Source organism: Ixodes scapularis, unplaced genomic scaffold, assembly GCF_016920785.2.
Source record: "Ixodes scapularis isolate PalLabHiFi unplaced genomic scaffold, ASM1692078v2 PGA_scaffold8__174_contigs__length_109621045, whole genome shotgun sequence".
Classification (NCBI taxonomy): Eukaryota; Metazoa; Arthropoda; class Arachnida; order Ixodida; family Ixodidae; genus Ixodes; species Ixodes scapularis.
The window spans coordinates 54,754,394-54,775,920 of NW_024609883.1; the positions used below are offsets into that span (position 1 = coordinate 54,754,394).

General features: G+C 48.1%; 1 protein-coding gene across 1 annotated transcript; it reads left to right on the forward strand.

Moving 5' to 3' along the window:
- The first annotated feature begins 318 nt into the window (after positions 1 to 318).
- LOC120838411 (nicotinamide N-methyltransferase) lies at positions 319 to 20,466 on the forward strand. The gene is made up of 3 exons (XM_040208329.2): positions 319 to 448; positions 18,039 to 18,249; positions 20,034 to 20,466. The coding sequence occupies exons 1-3, from the start codon at positions 319 to 321 to the stop codon at positions 20,464 to 20,466; spliced, it is 774 nt and encodes a 257-aa protein (XP_040064263.2).
- The last annotated feature ends 1,061 nt before the right edge of the window (positions 20,467 to 21,527 follow it).

Sequence of the window (21,527 nt, forward strand, 5' to 3'; positions counted from 1 at the left end):
TTCAAGCAAGAAGAGAGGGAGGAGGGAAAAAAGCAGTACAAAACTGCTTTTTTTTGTTTGTTTCGTTAAACGTTTAATATTAGTCTTAACTGCACCTGATCGGTTTCACTTTTGACGATATAGACTACATGTGTGTCTCGAAGCAGCAACCCTCTTTCAAAAGGCTCGTCATGATTTTTTTTTGTTAATATGTTTACACATATTTTGACTGTTTTTTCGCTCTTCATTTTCTCTGCAACTGTTCCATCGTTAAGTTTATTTTTCAGGTCCAAAACTGGAATTGACCTTCAACGTTGCTTCGACGTACCCAAAACCACAATGAACAACGAGGAAATGAAAGAACACTACCTTCGCGACTTCCTGCCCCGAGAGTACTCGGAGCTGCAACAAACAAACGTTGGCATGCGCTTATTCTACCAGAGGGAGCTTCATTATATATTTAACTCTCGTAAGTACATAGAACTCGAGTTTACCCCCCAAAAAATACGAGGGTGATTTAATAAATAAGTGAATTTTTTGCATAACGACTTCTAATACAAATAGGAGCTTACTTTTCCTTTTCTATGTAGTCTCCCAGCAGTGTCACACACTTTTCCCGTCTGTGCACAAGCTTCCGTAAAAATCTTTAGACTGATGTCTCAGCCAGTCGCTCCCAACACTCTTGACTTCATCGTCACTTTCAAACTTCGTGCCTCTCGTGAACCCTTTCAAGGGACCAAACAGGTGAAAGTCTGAATGGGCAAGGTCTGGGGTATAAGAGGGATGAGGGTGCAGTTCCCAGCCCAGCCCGTTGAGGGTCTGCACGGTTAGGGCTGCTGTGTGAGGCCTTGCGTTGTCATGATGCAAGATGATTCCTTTTGACTGATGAACTCTGCGTTTGTTCTTCATGTCTTTCTTGACCTGCCTCAGCAGTTCACAGTAGTTGGCACTGTTCACAGTGCTTCCTTTTTCAAGGAATGAAATGGTGATTGGAACTTGCATATCCCAAAAAACGGTGAGCATCACCTTCCTAGTGGACCGCTGGGACTTGAACTTCTTCTTCACTGGAGAGCCAGCGTGCTTCCACTCCATGGACTGTCGTTTAGACTCAGGCTCATTGCGCCAAACCCATGTCTCGTCGGGTGCGACCATCTTCTTCAGAAACTCATCACCATCCTTCTCATAGCGGGAAAGACACTGCCGACACAACTCGATCCTCCTCTGTTTGTGCTCCGCAGTAAGCATCTTTGGCACCCACCGGCTGCTGACCTTCGAGTATCCAAAGTCATCATGGACAATTTTGTGTACTGTCCCCACAGATAAGCTTAAAGTCCTTGCAATGCCATCCACTGTCACTCTTCTGTCAGATTGAATGAGGTCATTGACTGATTCGATCACCTCAGGAGATCTCACTTTTGTAGGCCTCCCAGGCCTCTCTTAATCCTCAACACTGATCCGTCCTTCTTTAAACAATTTAGCCCACTTGTAGACATTTTTTTGGCTGAAGCATATGGCACCATGCACAGTTGACATTCTCCTATGAATTTCAACAGGTTTGCACCCTTCAGAAAACAAAAACTTCATAACTGACCGATGTTTAATCCTGGAGCATGCTTTTTGGTCGGCCATTCTTGTTACTCGCTAAAATTCTCAGTTTATCTTTTTTTTTTTTTGTAATCTGCATAAGAAAATAACTCATGTGGAAAAGTAGTAAAACAATAAAAATAAAAAATAAGCTTCTATTTGTATTAGAATTACTTATACAAAAAAATTTCCCTTTTTTATCGAATCGCCCTCGTAAGAACCGTTGGCGCCAATTATTATGATTTATTTTCGCGGTAAAGGTTAAAAATTATTATTTAATGGCATGCGCCATCTGTTTCATACACGACACACTTTAAAGGCATGGCACGATTAGCTGAAGCACAACATTCGTAATTTTTCACATTTCACTAAGACGAGCACAATGTTTGTGCAAAGTTCGCACTTGGGACGAGTTAATTCCATCACGCTGGGGCCTGTTGCACCCTTAGACTAGCATGACAAAACCTTTCCATAAAACTCTCTGTTTGCCGTGATTGATCGTTTCCTCCTCTCCACTCGCCTCCTCTTCAGCCTTCGCTTGCTTCAATCCTCTAAAGTGGAAAGGGTGGAGGGCTTGCCGGGAGGAGCTTGGCCTTCTATTTGAAGCCTGCAATAAGCTACAAAAACGCACTGTATGTTCAAAAAGAGGAGTATTGTGAGATTGCGAAGCACTTTAAGTATAAATAAAAATGGCCTCGACTTTTGTGATACTTCTTGCTTGTAACTAGCCATCCGACCTTCTTGATTTAATAGCCGTTCTTCAAAAATATTTAGAATCACTTGAGCAGGTGCTTTCTAACGACATGGTCATATATATACTCATCGGTGATTTTAATTACCCTGAACTTCTAACGTCTGCTTCACCCGCTCAAACACCGTCTGATTTATTGTATTGTCTTCCCGCTAAGGCCTGATTTTTTGTTGACATGTGCAATGCGTAATCACTTTCTCAAATGATTAACGAATCAACTAGTCAGTCTGCCACAATGAGCCTTTTTTGACCACCAATCCTGGGTGTTCCGCAGCTGATGAAATCCTTGAGCCCCTAAGCGACCACTTCTCCATCCCCGTTCAATTAAATATACCGAGACCGAACCTCAGTCATTTGATGCCTCATCGCACAATCACAGCCGAAGTTAACCGTATATGTATAACGCCGTCTGGAATTAAGATACTTATAGATAACCTTCCTAAAAACACCGGTCTAGTCCCAGACGAGATATCAACTCAAGTGCTCAAACTAATCGAACCACGTTCTAGCACCCTTCTTTGTAGGTTATTCCAGCATCCTGTCTAGATGTAGCATCTAGAGTGGAAATATTGTCCCTCTAGATGTACCATCTAGAGTGGAAATATTGTCACGGGTGGTGGCCAAAAAACAATAAATAAACAGGAAGAAATAAACGTTTTATGTAGCGAACTTAATGTTTAACGTTTAATGTGGCGAGCGTGGGTTTCTGGATCGTTCGGCGTAGAAGGTTCGGCGCGTAGAACATTCTAACCTAGATTTAAGCAAGACGGTTCTCAAATTCACCAGAACATCACATTACGGTGTCAACAAAAATGTGTAGCCGCGGCCAGGAATCGAACTTTGGCCTTCTGCGCGGAAGGCAAGCGCGATAACTGTTAGGCCACGCGCGCTTTTGTTTTTTCTTTCTTTTTTTTTTGTATACCAGCGTGTTTCTTTACAAAACAAAAGCCGCCAACTTGGCAACAGCAGAAGGAAGAAGCATATATGGACAGCACTTTTCTAAAATGCCACTAGCATGGCCCAGCACACTTGATTAAGGGGTAATGATCATTCACAAATTATAGTGTCTATTTATATTTTTGGCTCTTTTTGCCATGTACATTTTTAAACAGGATTTCATTGCGGGCCACTGCTCAAAGTCAGACATTTCAGTGTGCTCCAGCACGCTGCTGGTGTAAGCAAAGCCGTCGACAAAGTGGTTCCAAGCGGGTTTGCCCTTCTCAGCCACCATTAAATGGTCCACTCGAGACTTCCAGATCGCGTGCAGCCCGAGTAGAAAAAGCACTTCGACACATTTTTTGTTATCGCCAGCTTGGATTTCAAGAAACTCCATAGTATTCCAGTCCGGCCGTGTGTCTATGCTGAACGCGTGGCCGAGCTCCGACCAAAAAAATATCTCAGCGTTTGTACAGTACATGAACACATGTAAAGTTTCCGGGAAGGGACACAATGCGCAATTAGTGGTCCACGGCACAGAGAACCCTTTGCCTTCGAGCCATGTCTTCACGGGTAGAACTTCCATATGGAATTTAACAAAAAAATCCTTGGTGCTTGTTTTTGCGGGATACTTCCGCAAACGTTTGAATACAGGCGATACTCCTGGGGATCCGTGTGGGGAGCGATACAACGGAGGCGGTATTGCGAGATCGATGGTATCCCAGTAAAGAGTTTTCCTTTTCACCTGCATGAGGTAGTCCCAGGAAAAACGGCTTTGGAAGAAATCGATCGTGTCTTCGATCTCCTTGTAAAATCTAAGTACAGGAGCTCTCGGAGAAGCCTCCACCGTACTCACTTGCCAGGCTGCCAGGTACCGCCCTCCTAAACATTTAAAAGACCGTACCGTCCCCGGATTCACTTGGTCCCGGAAAAACAAAAACCGTAGGACTTTTAATTTCAACTCTAAATTAACGAGTCCCAGCCCTCCCTTGAAAAGATTCAAAAACAAATTAGTTCTGCGCGTACGTTCAAACAATGATTGCCAAATGAAGGTGGCACAAAGTCTATGGAATTTGTGAATGTCTGATGAACGAGAAGGCACGATTTGTGCGGCGTACCATACGCTAGAAAAAAAGACAGAATTGCAAACAAAGGATCTGTTAAACAAAGAGAGGTATCGTCCGTACCATTGGTTCATTTTCCCCTGTACGCTCTTTAAATGAATTCTATCCCGGCCCGTACTTATCTGTTCAGTTTCAAGCCCAACCCCGAGGTAATTAGTGACTGAGCAAGACCAGTTCATGCCCATATAGCACTTAAGTGTAGTCGCCCATGGGCCTAGCCAAGACCCAGTTGATTTTGAGGTGTTCATTTTTGCCCCTGATATGCTACAGAACTCATTTATATTTCACAGCGAACTCCAACTCTCGTTTAGAAGTGCATACAATGGCGACGTCGTCTGCATACGCAAGCATCTTAGTTGGAAGCTCGCCTAGATTCGCGCCCTGGATATACGTATCGGCTGTTATTGTTTTACACAGGGGCTCTAAGTATAAGGCAAACAATAGCGGTGACATTGGACACCCTTGTCTGACTGAGGATTTTACCCGGATAGAGGCAGTCTTGCGCCCGTTAACTAATAATCGAGTGCTTATGTCTTTATAGCACATTTTAATGTATCTAGTTAGTCGATCTCCCAGGCGGCAGCGTTCGAGCAGAGCGAATAGATAAGAGTGTGACACCCTGTCAAAAGCTTTGCTTAGGTCTACTTGGAGGACTGCTATGGGGTGTTGTTGCGCCTCCGCTGTCCCACAGATAATTCTCATTGTATGCGCGTTTGATGTAATGGATCTGTTTTTGAACCCATAAGACTGATGGTCTCCTACAATAATACCTAAACCTTAATCCAGGCGCTTAGTCAGAATTTTCGCAAGAATCTTGTAATCCGTCGTGAGTAAGCTGATTGGCCTGAGGTTGTCCGCATTTGTAACGCAGGAGGCCGCGTGTTTTTTCGGAATAAGAGCGGTCAGTGCCTGACGCATCGATGGAGGGAGAAAGTTTCTTTTTAGAATGTCTTCGTAAACGCTGCGAAGCATCGGAGTTAAGAGGCTTGAAAACTTCTTATAAAAAGCCGACCCTAGTCCGTCCACTAACGGAGATTTTCCAGCTTTCAGTTCTTTAATCGCGGTCTCTAATTCCGCGTATGTAATTTCCCCGTTTATTTTTTCCGAGATGTCACGAGGAATTTCAGGCATTACTTGAAGAAACTTCTCTAAAGTTATTTCGTCGGCATGTTCACGCTCACTTAGCAGCTCTGAGAACGTGTCCACAAGTTCCTTTTCAATATCGCTCTGCTCTGAAACGATCTTGTCCTCGGTTTGTAGTGATGTTATTTTATTGTTACGAATGTGGTGACGCTCTTTAGTTTTGAAAATTTTTACTGGCTCTTCCTCTTGATGCAAGGAATGCAGCCGACATCGGACCATTGCACCTTGATATTCCTTCTCCAGAATCGTAAACAGTTTCGCCTTGCACTCACGAATATCACTGGTGAACAGGCCAGGACTTAAGTTTTCTTCGCGAATCAAAATGGAAAGTGTCTCTTCTAATGCGCGCTTCTCTGCTCGCGTGCGTGCAGCTTTATCTTGGCTGTACCTAAAGATAATTAATTTTGCTTCTTCTTTAAAAAGTTCCCAACTAACTGCGTCGACTACGCAAGCTTCGTTTGTTTCACGAACAACTTCCTTAATTTTTTCAACAAGTGGCTCATCTTCAAGCAAACTCTCATTCATTTTCCATGTACTCCACCCGGAGTCTTTTTTTGCTTTGGGTCTAGTTCTACCCAATCTAACCGATACCAATGCGTGATCGGAGAATGCAACGGGGGTGACCGCGTATGCTTCGGCACTTGTCAGGCATTCACTTATCGCGTACACTCGATCCAGACGCGAATGACAATTTCCCTGCCAATGGGTATAGCCGGGGGTCGGTGCCGTCACCATCTCTCTTACGTCCTGAAGGTCAAAGTCCCGTAAGAGTTTCCTTAGCTCTCCAAGGCTGGAGTCGGTTTTATACCATTTTGAACAGTCTCCTGCGTTTAAGACACAGTTAAAATCACCCGCTAGTATCGTGTTCGCCGGCGTGTCTAAGTATTGCCGCAGACTAATAAAAAAAGATTTACGGTCGACGGGCGAATTGGGGGCGTGAACACAGACTACTTTGTGCAGTTCGCGATGAAACAGCAGTTCGACTGCGCAGATCCGGCAGTTCTTATCACTTTCCCACTCTGGTAGGATACTGAAAGCACTTTTTTTACGGATAAGAATAGCCGCCCCTCCGCTACGAGCGATAGCGTTTGAATGAAATAAGCTGAAGTGTCGCTCCAGAAAGCAAACCATTTCTTGTACCTGTGAGCTGCTGGCAAGCTTCGTTTCTTGCAAAAACACAATATCTGCATTTAGGTTCAGCAGCTCATTTAAGACCCATTGTTTTCGTTTACGATCTATCAGACGAACACAATTAAATGTTACAAATTTTAACTGTCCCATCATGAGCATATATAAGTGACACGCCCTCAAAACCCGCCCACACGAAACTACGAGCCAGAGAGGGGAACGAGGAAAACGCGCATACCGTAACATTTGTGGTGCGACCCTTTTTGACGCCGAAGAAAGTTCGGACGGTTGACCTACTAAGAGGCCTTTTCATCTCGGTTGTCCGAAGGGGTCCGTAACTTTGGCGGCCTTAGCCGTCCGGGCTTCGTCGAGTTGGCTTTCCAGCGTTGTTGGACCGGTTTACCGACAAGCTCTTCCTCGGCACTGTTCTCTTGTTCGAGGTGTCGCTTGCTTGAGGTAGTTGCCACCTCCATCTCTTCAGCGTCCTGGGCCGAGTCGACCGGCGTCATAAAGTTCTGTACCGCTCTGTGCTGCATTGCCACGTCAAGGGTCGGCTCGTCCGTGGCCTCGGTCTCGGTTGCGGGCCCCGCCTTGTCGCTGTGCCGGGACGTCTCCGAAGGAGCGTCTAAAGGGCGCTCGACCTCAGGAGACGGGGTCCCGGCGGCGGCTTCAGGCAGTCCACCGGCCCTCGAAGTCCCGGGTACGGTGCTCTCATGGATGTCTGCGCTGGCAGCTTGTTCCGCCTCTCCTTCATCCATCACCAGGTCGGAGTTCTCGACGAAACGCGGGCCGGCCGTGGCCGCTGCGTACGACCTAACGCAGTCCGCCTTGGTGTGGCCGAACCGGTGGCAGTCCTCACAGCGAGGAATGCGCAGTCCCTCCTGATATGCCCCGTCTGCTCGCATCGGAGGCATAGCGTGGCGCGGCCGGGCACCGAGACGAGGGCAGTGCCGCCGAAGAAGCGGAGCTGGTGAGGGATGCGCTCTTTGTTGACGCCCTCCTTCAGCGTTATCCGGACTAGCCTAGTCGTAGACTGCACGCCCTGGAATCCTTGGGCCCGCCACATCTCGCGGACTACCTCATGCACTTTGCCGTACTTCTCCAGGGCTCGGCGAACCGTGTCGTCGGATACATGGTAAGGGACCCAGTCAATCTTCAGGCGAATCTCCGAATTTTTCGGGTCAATCAGAATGCACCGCTTGCCTTTGATGAGCATTTCCTGCGACGCGAGGAGGCGGTCATTTGCTGTCGTTGAATGGAAGGTGGCTAGCCACACATGATTCATTTGGTAGGCGCCGAATGACGCCACGTCGCCCAGAAGTTCCAGTCGTTCGAAGGCTTCTCGGAAATCGTCAATCCGATACGGTCTGCCGGTAACGTCGCAATGCAGTAATAAAGAGTTGAGTGTGACTGCTTGACTGCTTCAGAAGGCAGAGGGGGCAGAATTATCTTATAGTCATTACTTGCAGAGAAACCGCGGCCAGCGGGGGCCGTTATCACTGCTCCATCAGAGCCTGCCATCCTACCGTCCGCACACTGCGAGCGCCGGCGATAGAATGACCGTTAGGCCACGCGCGCGCTGCCTACTCGGCCAGCTGCGCGCGCGGCATTACGTCCCGATCCAACCCAAAAACAAAAGAAAGCAAATAAAAAGAACGGTAAACTAAAGAGTCCTTTGGAACACATATCGTCCACAGTCCTATCGAGCGTAGTACGGCTTCAGTCGCACGACGTGGACGACTTCCGGTCGTGGTGGGCGGCGTGATGATGTTCTTGTTCCGTCGCGCATCACCTCGTAGTTCAGATCGCCGAGGCGTCGGATAGTCTTGTAGGGTCCGATATAGCGTTTCAGAAGCTTCTCGCCGAGACCGCGGCGCCGTATTGGTGTCCAAACCCATACTCGGTCTCCGGGTTGAAAGTGGACGTCCCGGCGACGAAGGTTATACCGGCGTGCGTCGACTCGCTGTTGGTCTTGAATCTTGATTCTTGCCAGCTGACGAGCTTCCTCCGCGCGCTGGGAGATCAGTTGGGCGTCGTCGTTGCCATCATCGGTTGGCACGTGAAGCAGCATGGCGTCGAGCATTGTGGTAACCGCCCGGCCGTGTACCAGTTGGAAAGGCGTCACTCCCGTGGTTTCTTGAACCGCTGTGTTGTACGCAAACGTAACGTACGGCAACACCTCGTCCCACGTCTTGTGCTCCACGTCGACGTACATGGAGATTATGTCAGCGATTGTCTTGTTGAGCCACTCTGTTAGTCCGTTGGTCTGCGAATGATAAGCGGTGGTTTGTCAATGGTTGGTGTGACTGAGCCGAAGAACCTCTTGAGTCAGGTGTGCCATGAAAGATGATCCTCCATCTGTGATCAACATTTCGGGTGCGCCGTGTCGAAGGAGGATGGACTCGACGAAAAACTTGGCGACTTCCAGCGCTGTTCCCGATGGCAGGGCTTTTGTCTCGGCGTATCGTGTAAGATAATCGGTAGCGACCATAATCCACTGATTGCCTTGCGTCGATGTTGGGAACGGCCCAAGTAAGTCCATTCCGACCTGCTGGAAGGCCGTACTCGGGGCGGGTATCGGCTACAGGAGTCCTGCTGGCTTCGTCGGAGGCCTCTTACGTCGTTGGAACTCATGGCACGATCGTGTGTACAGATGGACTGTTTTCGAAAGTCTCGGCCAGTAGTACTTGTCACGAATCCGGGCGAGCGTCCTGCTGTAGCCGAGGTGTCCAACCGTCGGGTCGTCGTGGCATGCTTGAAAGATTTCTTCTCGCAGGCTGGCCGGAACAACCAGCAGCCAGGCAGGGTTGCTCGTTCCAAAGTTCTTCTTGAAGAGCACGCCTCGCCATGAAATGAAGCTTGACAAGTCTCGGGCCAAGACTCGCGGAACTGAACTTCCTTGACCTTCAAGGTGGTCGATCACAGCGCGAAGTTCTGGGTTGTCTCGTTGAAGTGTTCCCATGTCGGTATCCGTAACTGCGCCGAGAAAACGGGTGTCATCGTCGTCGTCAGTGCTTTCGGTAGGAGATTCGACTGGGGCCCTAGACAAACAGTCGGCGTCGTTGTGCTTGCGGCCAGACTTATGCACAATGGTTACGTCGTATTCTTAGAGTCGAAGGCTCCAGCGAGCGAGGCGTCGTGACGGGTCCTTGAGGTTGGCGAGCCAACAGAGAGCATGGTGGTGCGTGACAACGCGGAACGGGATCCCGTACAGGTACGGGCGGAACTTGGGTAACGCCCAGATGACAGCGAGACATTCCTTGTCGGTCGTTGAGTAATTTTTTACTGCCTGGGACAGTGCCCTACTTGCGTAAGCGATCACCCTCTCTGCTCCGTCTTGCCTCAGGACGAGTACCGCGCCGAGTCCGTCCTTGCTGGCGTCCGTGTGAACTTCCCTTTCCGCTGATGGATTGAAGTGTCCGAGGATAGGGGGTGACTGGAGTCTTTCCTTCAGTTCGTTGAGCGCTTGTTTTTGCTCCTCCCCCTCTGGAAGTTCACGTCGTCCTTCGTCAGATGCGTGAGCGGTGCAGAAATCTTGGCAAAATCGCGAACGAAACGTCTGTACTAAGCGCACAGCCCAAGAAATCTTCTGACGGCTTTCTTGTCTGATGGCTTCGGGAATTTAGCAACAGCCGATGTCTTTGCAGGATCAGGGCTTACACCATGAGCACTCACGACATGACCCAGGAATTTGAGCTCGCCGTGAGCGAACCGACATTTCGACGGCTTCAATGTCAGTCCAGCATTCTGCATAGCCTGTAGCACGGCTCGCAAACGTCTCGGGTGCTCGTCGAAGTCGCTTGCGAATACCACGACGTCGTAGAGATAGACGAGGCAGCTTTTCCATTTCAGGCCGGAAAGAACGGTGTTCATTACGCACTGGAACGTCGCCGGTGCTGTGCAGAGTCGTAACGGCATCACTTTAAATTCCACAGTCCGTCCGGCGTGACGAAGGCAGTCTTCTCGCGATCCCGTTTGTCGACCTCGATCTGCCAGTACCCACTCTTCAGGTCCATCGACGAAAAGAATCGGGCGTGGCGCAGCCGGTCTAGAGTGTCGTCCATGCTGGCAGCGGGTAGACGTCCTTTTTTGTTACGGCGTTTTGTCGGCGATAGTCCACACAGAACCGAAGAGTCCCGTCTTTCTTTTTCACCAGGACTACCGGTGAAGCCCACGAACTCCTTGAGGGCTAGACGATGTCGTCGTGGAGCATTTCTTGGACCTGCTTCTAGATGACTTCTCTCTTTTTCACAGATACACGGTACGGCGACCGATGAAAAGGAAGTGCGTCGTCATCAGTAATAATTCGATGCTTCGCAACCGTCGTTTGGCGCACCATTGACGACGTGGAGAAGCACTCACTGAACTCGGCGAGAAGGTCACTGAGTTGTCGTCGTTGTGGGGTAGGCAGGACTGGATCGATGTCAAACTGCGAATGCGGCGTTGTCTCGTGTGGCCCCGAAGAGATATCTTCTGCTATTTCGGCGATTGCGGCTGAGTCCATGAGTTCCTCGGCGTGACCCACGGCGGTGCCTTTCGTAAGGTGCTGAGCCTCCTGTCGGAAGTTTGTTACGAGTGCAACAGTGTGTCTGTCTTGGAGTTCCCCGATGCCTCTTGCGACGCCGATCCCTCTTTCTAGAAGCAGCTGGAGGCTTCCCTCGAGCAGAACGTTGCCGCAGAAAGCCCCGTCGATCCCGATGGGTTCAAAAACACGACCGCGGCGGTAAGTTCACGTGATTTGCGAGGACTCGGACCGCGGATGACGTCGCTTTGGGTTCTTCCAGCGCTGGAGCAGGTTTTCGCAGCGTCAGCCGGTTTTCTCCGAGTTCGATGACGGCGCCATACTCGCAAAGAAAGTCCATTCCTAGGATAACGTCTCTCGAGCTGTCTTGCAGAACGACGAGCTTGACAGGGCACGTCTCACCGTGGATCTCGACGCGAGCAGTGCAAATCCCGACTGGCGTGATAAGGTGCCCACCGGCGGTCCGTATCTGTGGGCCATCCCACGGCGTCGTCACTTTCCGAAAGCGTTGGGAGAGCCTCCCACTCAGGACGGAGTAGACTTCTCCGGTGTCGACGAGGGCCGACGCGTCGTGGCCGTCGATAACCACGTGTAGGTTATTCTTCACCGTTGCAGGAGCGTCGCTTCGGTCTCTGGTAGCGTTCGAGTGGGGGCCCTCCGACGTTCGTGGAGGATCTTGGCGTCGGTCGTCCTCGGCAACTCCACCTCCAGGGGTTGCCGCCCCTAGTTTCCCCGGCGAGGAGCGAGGGGTGACAGGCTTTCACGTCGGGGTCGGTGCATCGGCGAAGCTGGACGTCGTGGCGAAGGTGACCGGACCGAGGTACGCGGGGCTCCTGGAAGGTGTACTGGACCTGGTCGTCGTGGCGTCTGTCGTGTTGTGGCGCAGGAGACTGACGTCGGGGCGGCGCAACTCAGGTGCGAAGAGGAGGCGGTGGCCGTCAGGCCACTGCGGCGTAAGTCAACGTGGGCTCCTCGGTGGTTGCCACGGCGACGGGAGCCTCTGGTTGGATGGCTCTCTGAACTTCTTCGCGCATAACCTCGGCGATGGAGTGCGTCGCTTGTCGGTTTGCAGCTGGCAGAAACCGGCGGATTTCCTTCCGAACGACCTCCCGAATGATTTCGTGGATGTCCGTACCAGGAACGTTATCGCCGCTAAGCAGAGCGGTTGCAGTGACGCTTGGATGCCGCTGGTAGTGGGAAGCGCGCGCTTGGAGGGCGCGCTCGATGTTTGTTGCTTCGGTGACGAAGGCGTTGACGGTTGCCGGCGGGTTGCGGACGAGGCCTCCGAAAATGTCGTCTCTCGCCGCGCGCATGAGAATTCGTAGTTCCTTCTCTTCGGTAGCCCGAGGGTCGGCGCGGGCACTGAGGCGCAGAACGTCCTCTGCGAAGCCAATGACGCTCTCGTTGGGGCCCTGGGTTCTGGTTCGCAGTAGGTCCTGAGCTCTCTCTCGGCGGTGGTGGTTGCTGAACGTAGCCTTGAGATCGGTCTTGAAAATGTTCCACGACGTCAAAGAGGACTCATGAATCTCGTACCAGTGCTTGGCGGTACCCTCAAGCGAAATATAGACGTTGTGCAGGCGCTGCTCGTCGGTCCAGCAATTGTGGCGGGCAACGCGTTCATACTGGTCAATCCAGTCTTCGACGTCTTCGTATTGCTCGCCGTGGAATAAAGCAGCCGTCCGCGGTATGACGGGCAGGTAAACGACGGCTGGAGCGGCCGGGGTCTCCGACTGGTTGGCCATCGTCGTCCTCCTTGTCTGCCTGGTCCTGGGTGGCAAGGGTCCTAATTCCGGGGGTAGGCTAAGGTTCCGGCGACTTGATCGGATGTCGGTCTGGTCTTCGTTGGGTTCTTGGAGGCTTCTGTCCGGACTTGCACTGCGGGTACTCGGAGGGGAGCGCTGCACGGGCATGCGGTTACCCCGCACCTCCACCAAAATGTCACGGGTGGTGGCCAAAAAAACAATAAATAAACAGGAAGAAATAAACATCTAATGTGGCGAACTTGTGCCAAAAATAAAAGGGTACAAAAGATAATAACAGAGCGTCGCGGGCGCTGAAGTCGGCGTAGCAGCAGAGTCGAACGCTGGGGCGAAACTAACCCCGCTCGCCTTGCGGAATCACTTATGTACCCTCGTGGGTTTCTGGATCGTTCGGCGTAGAAGGTTCGGCGCGTAGAACCGTTCTAACTTCGAATCAGCCAAAACGGTTCTCGAATTCACCAGAACATCATATTACAGTGTCAAGAAAAATCTGTAGTCGCGGCCAGGAATCGAACCCTGGCCTTCTGCGCGAAAGGCAAGCGCGATAACCGTTAGGCCACGAGCGCGCTGCCTACTTGGCCAGCTGCGCGCGCGGCAATATGGGAAAATTAGTTATTTTACAAACGTTGCCACAAGAACTGTCTCACTAATTATAGGTCCACTTCTTTTACCAGTGTTCGAATCAAGCTAATCGAGCCTATATTTACTCAAGAACGATAAATTATTTGGTCGATTACTGGTTACTTTTCTTAGCTCATCACGGTTACCGACGGTCCATATCTTGCGATACTCAAGTTTTTAAACTTGTAACCGTCATCTACAAAGACCTTCATCTTTGTACGGAAACTCATGTCATATTTATTGACTTTTCAAACTCGGTCCGTAAGGTTCCTCCTCAATCGTTATTGTTAACACTCCGTTAGCTTCCACTTCAACTTCAACAATATCCTCTTTCTCAATTGCAGTCAAATCTGGAGGGCCCCCAGTAACCGTGTTGGGTCTTTTTTTTTATCTAGTTTATGTCAATGACGTATATACCGTCGAACATTAAGGCACAGATTATGTTATACGCTGCTGATTGTGCCCTGTATTCTTACATCGCTAATCCCCGTGGCTGTGTACACCTCGAACGTATTTACGATGTACGTAATTTCGGTGTGAAAGGTGGCAAATACAGATTAACGCATAAAACAAAATATACGTGCTTTGCCATTATATTAAATTAAAAAGATTTTGGCTACAATCTTTCTGATAAAAACATTGTGAAAAATACCAGCTTACAATTGCCGTGGGGTTCACTTATCAAGCAATCTTTGATGAAAAAGTTACATTACTGAGGCTAATAAAACACTAGGCTTTCTGCGTCGCAACACCTTTCTCGCTTTCAAAGAAACAAAACGTTTATCACATTACTCACCCTCCACCTCAGCTGCAGTACGCCTCATCCATTTGGAATCCTCACCGACTATTCATTAAAGACACGTTAGAGGCCATCCATAATTGTACCGCAAGATTTATTTATCGCTAATATAGCTTCGCAGCTATACTCTATTTCACCTTATGATGTAACGCAGGAAAGGCTACGAGCGCGAGCTTCTTGCTCTAGGGCGCATCTCGACGGCACAAGCTCTCGCGCATTAAGGGCACCTGCCAACTCTATGAGCTCGCGCTTCTAGCCTTTGCTGCGGTACAACATAAGATGAAACGGAGTATAGCGTCTCCGCACTCAAAATCTACCTTGGTATCCTCTTTAAAAAAAAACACAGATTGGCATTTGTCCTAACTCCTAACCATGTTACACAGGTATTTTCACCACCTTCCTTTAGACAGCAAAGTATACTGCACACCCGCACCTCACATCTCCTTTCGCTTAAATAATTCTTGTAAACTGCTGCTCTTTATTCATTGCTTTAACATGTTTCCCCTGCAGCTGTCTGTCAACTATTTGAATGAGTTGCCAGACTCTGTTCGCACTTTCTCGCGCGAGTTGAAACGTGGTGTCGCCATTGTGCAAAAAGCCCCAAACCACTCCCGGCTCTTAACTATAGACAGCGAGTTTCGCACTATTTACGAAATCAAATATACACGCTATATTTTGGAAATGGCCACTTATAGCACGGTCAGACCTAATTCACTCTAAAGATAATAAAATTATAAATAAAATATTAGGAAATATACGTGATTCAGATTTGTGCAGGGTTTACCACAGTAAGTTTCGTCTATAAATGTGTTGCCAAAAAAAAGGGGGCGAATAGTTACCATAGCTGGTATTACGAAATTCTGACAAGCACTTGCCACTTTTTACGAATCAAAATGCACTTTGTTGCTTATTCCATGTTGTGTCTGTGTGTTTTTGTTCTATTTTGTTACACATGTCCATCAGCAATCCCTGTATGCCCCTCTAATGTAAAGTGCCACGTGGGAATTCAAGGGACAAGTGAATAAAATAAAATATAGATAGCTTTGTGACACGTCTACAGATGTAACAAATAGACAGGTATTCCTCGTTCTGACTAAACGCACGTCGCCCAACGCGCCACGGCGCTGTTTTAACGAGGAACGAAGTAAAATGTAAAAAAAGTTAACTTTGTCATAAAAAACAAGTGCACACACATTTCAAGGAGCTTCAAGGAGACGGATTACATCAAACTGTTTTATAGTCAGTGACAGGGTAAGAGTGAAGTGGAAGTTCCTCTCACCTCTTTCCACTTCACCGGTGCAAAGGCTAGAGAGGAGGTGACCTCCTCTCCGGCTTTCGCTCTGCTCAACTGGGAAGAGATGGGAGGAGCCTCCACTTCGTCCTCCACCTGTCAACGACTATTCGCCCTTTTCTGTTTGCCAACAGAACTCAGTTATGCCATCTATTGGCTAGCCCCGGCACACCTCCGGTTCTCGTATATTTTTTATTTGTTTGCTCATCATTCCTTCGTAATAAGAGTGAATTAAGTTTGACAGTGCTATATGTGACCATTTTTGAAACCTGCCATCTAATTCAGAACCGGAAATGGTTGGAGTCTCTTTGTACACTGGCGCCACCACGCTTCAGCTGACGAGAGGAAGAGCGAATAGTTTGATTTTTAGTCCACTTGTTGCAATGTATCTGCTACACTTATTTTCTATGTGTGCCTAGACGTGCAGATGAAGTATGAAGTAATGCTATGATTGAAGAACTACAGTGAGACCACGAGGCAAGGCGAAACACTAAGGGAAGGGCAGGTTCTTGAACTGTTGCTTTCATATTAATAGAGACCCATTGAATTGGCAGACTCCCAGTATCGTCCTAGCGGTTCTACATAACAAGGGATTGCGCTTTAAAGCGTTCTTTTCTTCAATGTTCGCACGCTGCCGAGAGATAATTTCGTGCCCTGGTCTTGACGCAGGCATTGCTTTTCATAGCCCATAAATGATTCTCATAAACGGAATAATTTTTTTTTAATTATGCTCGCTCTTTTGTAAAATTTCGCGAAAGCCTTAAAAGGGCGAGGCAACAGTTTTTGTACTTTCAGTAAATACCACCACAAAATGTTCTCTGGCATTCATACCCTACGAAAAACGCGTCAACTCTATTTTTTCACGAAATGGTGGTCGTAGCAAACAAATGAGGGGGAACCAAATAGTGTTCATCCCCCCAAATCGCAGTCAGGTCAAGTGGCCACGCGATCTGTTGCCGATTATATGCCGCGAATGTTTATCATATTACACGATCGGGTTCGTAAAGCGCACGACAAGCGCTAAGGTCCGCACATTGTTAAGCTTCGGCTATTTTCGTCAACGCAGGGATTGGGCACCAGCAGGGACGGGCAAAATACATGCAAATATGTATCGAAATACAAATACAAAATACTTCGTCAAAAATGTACTTAATTACAAATCTAACTACATTTCCAAAAAAGCATTTAAATACAAGATACAAATACAACCAAATGTATTTGGTCTCCTCCAAATACTTTTCCAAATACATTCCTCAAAATTTGCGTCAGCGACTTCAGGGCACCTGCAACGGGTTTCTGGGTATCTCATATTAATTTTGCATCGCACACTCGGGATCTAGTGTGCGAGGCTCTAGTCACGTAATAGAAATATAATCGCAAAAAAATGTAATCAGCTTGGACGTAATAGGTGAAAAAAGTACACAGCTTCAAGCAGCTCTTTTTGTCGATGACATTTTGGCATTAGATCAACAAAGAACCGAGACGACCAAGACGCGCAGCGCTGGCTAGAGAATTTTTGATTGTTCCAACTCGCGCCAGTTACGAAAATCTGGACGACCCGCATAATTAGAATGTTCGAGGCAAAAATATGGATGAAAATCAGGCAGGAAAGCATCACAAGTTGCCACAGGCACTTATTTAGGTAGTCTGCCTGTGAACGTCGATTTCGTCACTATTCTTGCCCTGGACTAGCACCGTAATCACAGTCACTAAACGCTTGTGCTCGATTGAGAGACACTGCATTCGGTGCAGAACGTAGTTTTCTTCCTGCTCTGAACAGTGACAATAAATTTGAGGGATGTATTTTCGCCCACAAAATTGTATTTAATTACAATTGTATTTGAAATACCCACGTTTTAGTATTTAAATACACACGTAAAATACATTACCCAATTTGTAATTAAATACAAATGCAGAATACACAAAGTATTTGAAATACGTATTTCAAATACTTGTATTTGAAATACTGCCCATCCCTGGGCACCAGCCACTACGTAAATACAAGTCAAGGCATCGATTGTGACGAGCCCAAACAGAATACTCATGCAGTGCTCGTGTCCACTGTATCAGCAGCCTTTAAATATCGTCACTGCGGCAATCGAAATGTTGGATGACAAAATCTCGGGGATCGCATTGTTGGCAACCCCAACAATACTATCCCAACAACTTCATCATAAAGTTTTGCGAAGGTGACACCGAAAAAATATATCGACTTTTATGCTTGAATTTAATCGTTGACAAGGAAGCTTCTTGGCTAGTGGCGTTGGGCTGTGTTATATTTGTGTCCCTCTAGTGCCGGTAAGCTTGAGTAAAGGGAGGAACATATTTCTAATCAATATCGTCGCCGGCCCCTCTAAGATATTCTCCTGCTTTACAATATCACCCTTGCTTTTTACACAGCGGTGTCCGAGTCATGGCGGACGCTTCTGGACGTTGGGTGTGGGCCCACTGTTGCCACTATCTTTCCGGCGACAAGAAAGATCCGCAGTATTGTCCTCAGTGACCTGACACCAAGAAGTCGAGAAGAAGTAGAGAAGTGGATTGAGAAGGCACCAGATGCTTTGGACTGGTCTTTCATGAGCGAACCATTGGCCATCTTGGAGGGATACAAGTGAGAAGGGGTTTTCGTAGATCTGTACATTAACACCTGACCCGTGACGTAAAAAAAATCTTTGACACTCGTTTTTCGTTTTGTTTTTAGAATTAGGGCGTACCATAAATATCCATGTCTGCTTTTAGTATTCTAATTGAATACTGAACTTGCAAATAAGTCGACAGGTGCCAGTTACCCGCTCAAGTTTGTAACCATTTTTATTATTACTGAAGTTGCTCAGTCCTTGAGATTGTAACTGCTCAGCGCTCGCGCTTCTCATTTGCGTAATTGAATAAAGAAAGTCAGATGATTGGTGTTTCGAGCACGTCCCGGTGTAGCACATTATTAGCGACCTCTGAGGATAAACTTCTCGTCTGCTTTTGTGTAAAGAAGCCTCCTGTAGCACGATGAATGAATGGATGGATACGGCTGGACTCCTCTAATCGGGCGGCTGCTTGCGCCATTCAGCCAAATACATTAATTTCCGATTAGAATGAAAACACTGAGGTTAAGGTTGAGAAGAGAATGTGCTTAAATTCTAAGTTAGTGGGCCATAGCAACTAGTCTCCTTTGGATGCTAAGCACGATCATTCTCTTACCGTTCTCCACAAGCAAAAGTTTTTACATGTGTGACTCCGGTGCCGCCACACGCGGTAGTTCAGTCGGCGCCATCTGAGAGCGTATTCATCTATTGTCGAGGCGTAAAAACAAACACACAAGAAAACACTCGACTCGTAAACGTGATCCGCCAAGAAGCAACAAAGAAGCGTAGCGTTCTGCTTTAAATTGTCTCTGACACTGGCAACTTGTTTTGCCTCCCAATATCCTTTTGTGACCATCAATAATAGGTCACGCTCTACTGATTGCAATGTTTAGCCCCATACGTATTTCGTGGAAACGCAAAGTGATTGAGAGCTCTTGAAACGCTAGGCATGGCTTACAATGTTCGCAATCTACTCCCTGATTCGTTCTTCGGTCTTTTTGATAACGGCCAATGTCGTAATCATATTGGTAGCGGCGTGATGTTAAAATGATCGGTACTCGCCAGGACCTGCGTATCATACGTAGTCCGTGACTATTGAGTCGTTTCAATAATCGCTTTCTTGAAGCTATCGCGTTTTGTCTACGGGACTGTGGATGGCGCCCCAATCATCGCAATCACTCACTTGGAAGAGCTACTGCGCGGTGCATGTACAACCCTGAGAACGTGTGACTGGACACTTTTCCTCGGGGTTTCAAGCGCTGGACAGCATGTTCTCTCCACTCGCAGGCATTTCTAGGACTGTGGGAGTACTGCTGGGGGTTTCAAACGTTCAGGTACTGAAAAGTTATGAACGTGTATGGGATTATTTTAGCAACTATATGGTGCCTGGGGTGTGTCTCCGACTTGTGTGTTTAACGGGTACTCATATGTGGTTCCTAGATTTCCGCCTCATGACCTGAACAAAGTGTCATGCTGGTGCCCGTCACAACCCTGGTGGTGTCAAAGCAGCTGGGTGAATGGGGAAGATTCCCCTTCTTCTGTGGGTCGCTCTATGCCAGACAGTCGAATGAAACCAAAGCAGAGTCGAGTAGAGGCACCGCGCCTGCAGCTACCCTTGGTACGCTCGACTTTTTATACAGCATTTTTACAACCAACCACCAGGGTGGAGATATCCAATAGCATGACACACTGACCCCTGCGACATAATGTATTGGCACATTGGCTCCACTTTCGATCCACGGATGGGATAGGATAATAAACACGCCGTTTGTAAACCTGTTTTAAGCACTTTGCTAAAACCAACAACCTCTTGACGCAGGGACGCAAAAATGGGAGCCATGGACATCGAAGAAAGAACACGCGGGGCGGTCAAGAAAGTCATTCCCTGCGACGTTCAGAACCAGAGTGTCCTTCCGAAAGGACACGAGGAATCCTTCGACGTCGTTCTTTCCTGCCTTTGCCTGCAGTCTGCAACTCAAGACGAAATCACCTATCAAGAAGCTAATCGGAACGTCTCAAGCCTGATCCGCAAAGGAGGGCACCTTATACTGTGCGGCACTGCCGGGACGGCGTTCTACACTTTTGGCAACGTTGTGTTCCCCAGCGTTCGCCTTTCTAAAGCCATGGTGGAGGATGCATTGAGCAAGTCGGGGCTTGAGATTATACGCTGGAGCTCCCGTGATAGCCCTATCTCCACTGTGAGTCCGAATAGAAGTGACTTCGCGTTCGTCGTCCTAGCCGAAAAGCTTTGAAGGACCATGAAGTATGAACTTGTGGGAGGAAACGAAGGAGGGAAAGAGAAGCACCCCTCCCACAAGGCACTCTGCATTCCCTGATTGGTGGCTTCCTCCTCTCCAGGTGCCTCCTATTTGGCGTTCTTAGGTAACGAAACTGAATTCGTGACGTCACTTAAATAATATTAAAGCGAGATTGAACACGAGTTTTATTCGAACGCTGAAGCAGCACTCGTTTCTGCTCTGTGTGTTGGCCTTCTTTAGGCGACGTCGACAATTCAGCACTATGGTCTTGTAATCAAGGTAGCGTTGCTTCCTTAAAGTAGAAAGAGTCAAGAGTTTTGCGGGGGGAGCTAGTTCACGGGTTCGAAACGTGACGCGTCGTGATCTGCAGCGGCCATTGTCTCCAGCGGTGCCTTGAAATGCTAGACCATATCTTCTGGCCTTCACGGAGTACCGAAACTCCTAAACTTTGTTTCAGAACCGAGTGTCGACGCAGCAGTCGCGTTTCAACCCATCCCTAATATAGTGCTGCATTGTGCGGTTGAAGCGAAGTGCGTACAATGTAGCGTTCGTTCTCATGCGAGCTCTTCAATCCCCATTTTTGTCTCTGGTGACACTGGATTGTTTTCAATAAAGTACTTTCCTTCGTTCCGAGCGGTGCGGAACTTCCTTCTTGGTGTCTCTTCACTCTTTCTAACCTCGAAACAGATGGAAGCCGATTATCAGGCTTAGCGTCTCAGGCGTAGGGTTGGAAACGCAGCACCAGCGCAACCGAAGCCAGACACCGAGCCGGCAATTTTTGGCGAACCGGAATAACGGCTTCATGATAAAAATTAAAAAATAGCTGAAAAAATAACTGGTTTTTCGTTGGGTCCTAACTCGCCGATGCCCAGGGCTCTGACCCGTGCGTACCCACTGTACCCGTGGTAACGTGGTAACGCGCAGAAACGTTTTACATAATTTTTTGCTGTTTTGAATCGGTTTCCAAAATGGCTGACTTAGAACTTTCGCCACGTGCTAAACCAGCCAATAAGGACTGGACGCTGCGGGATTAATTTCCGGTAAGCAGAATGAAT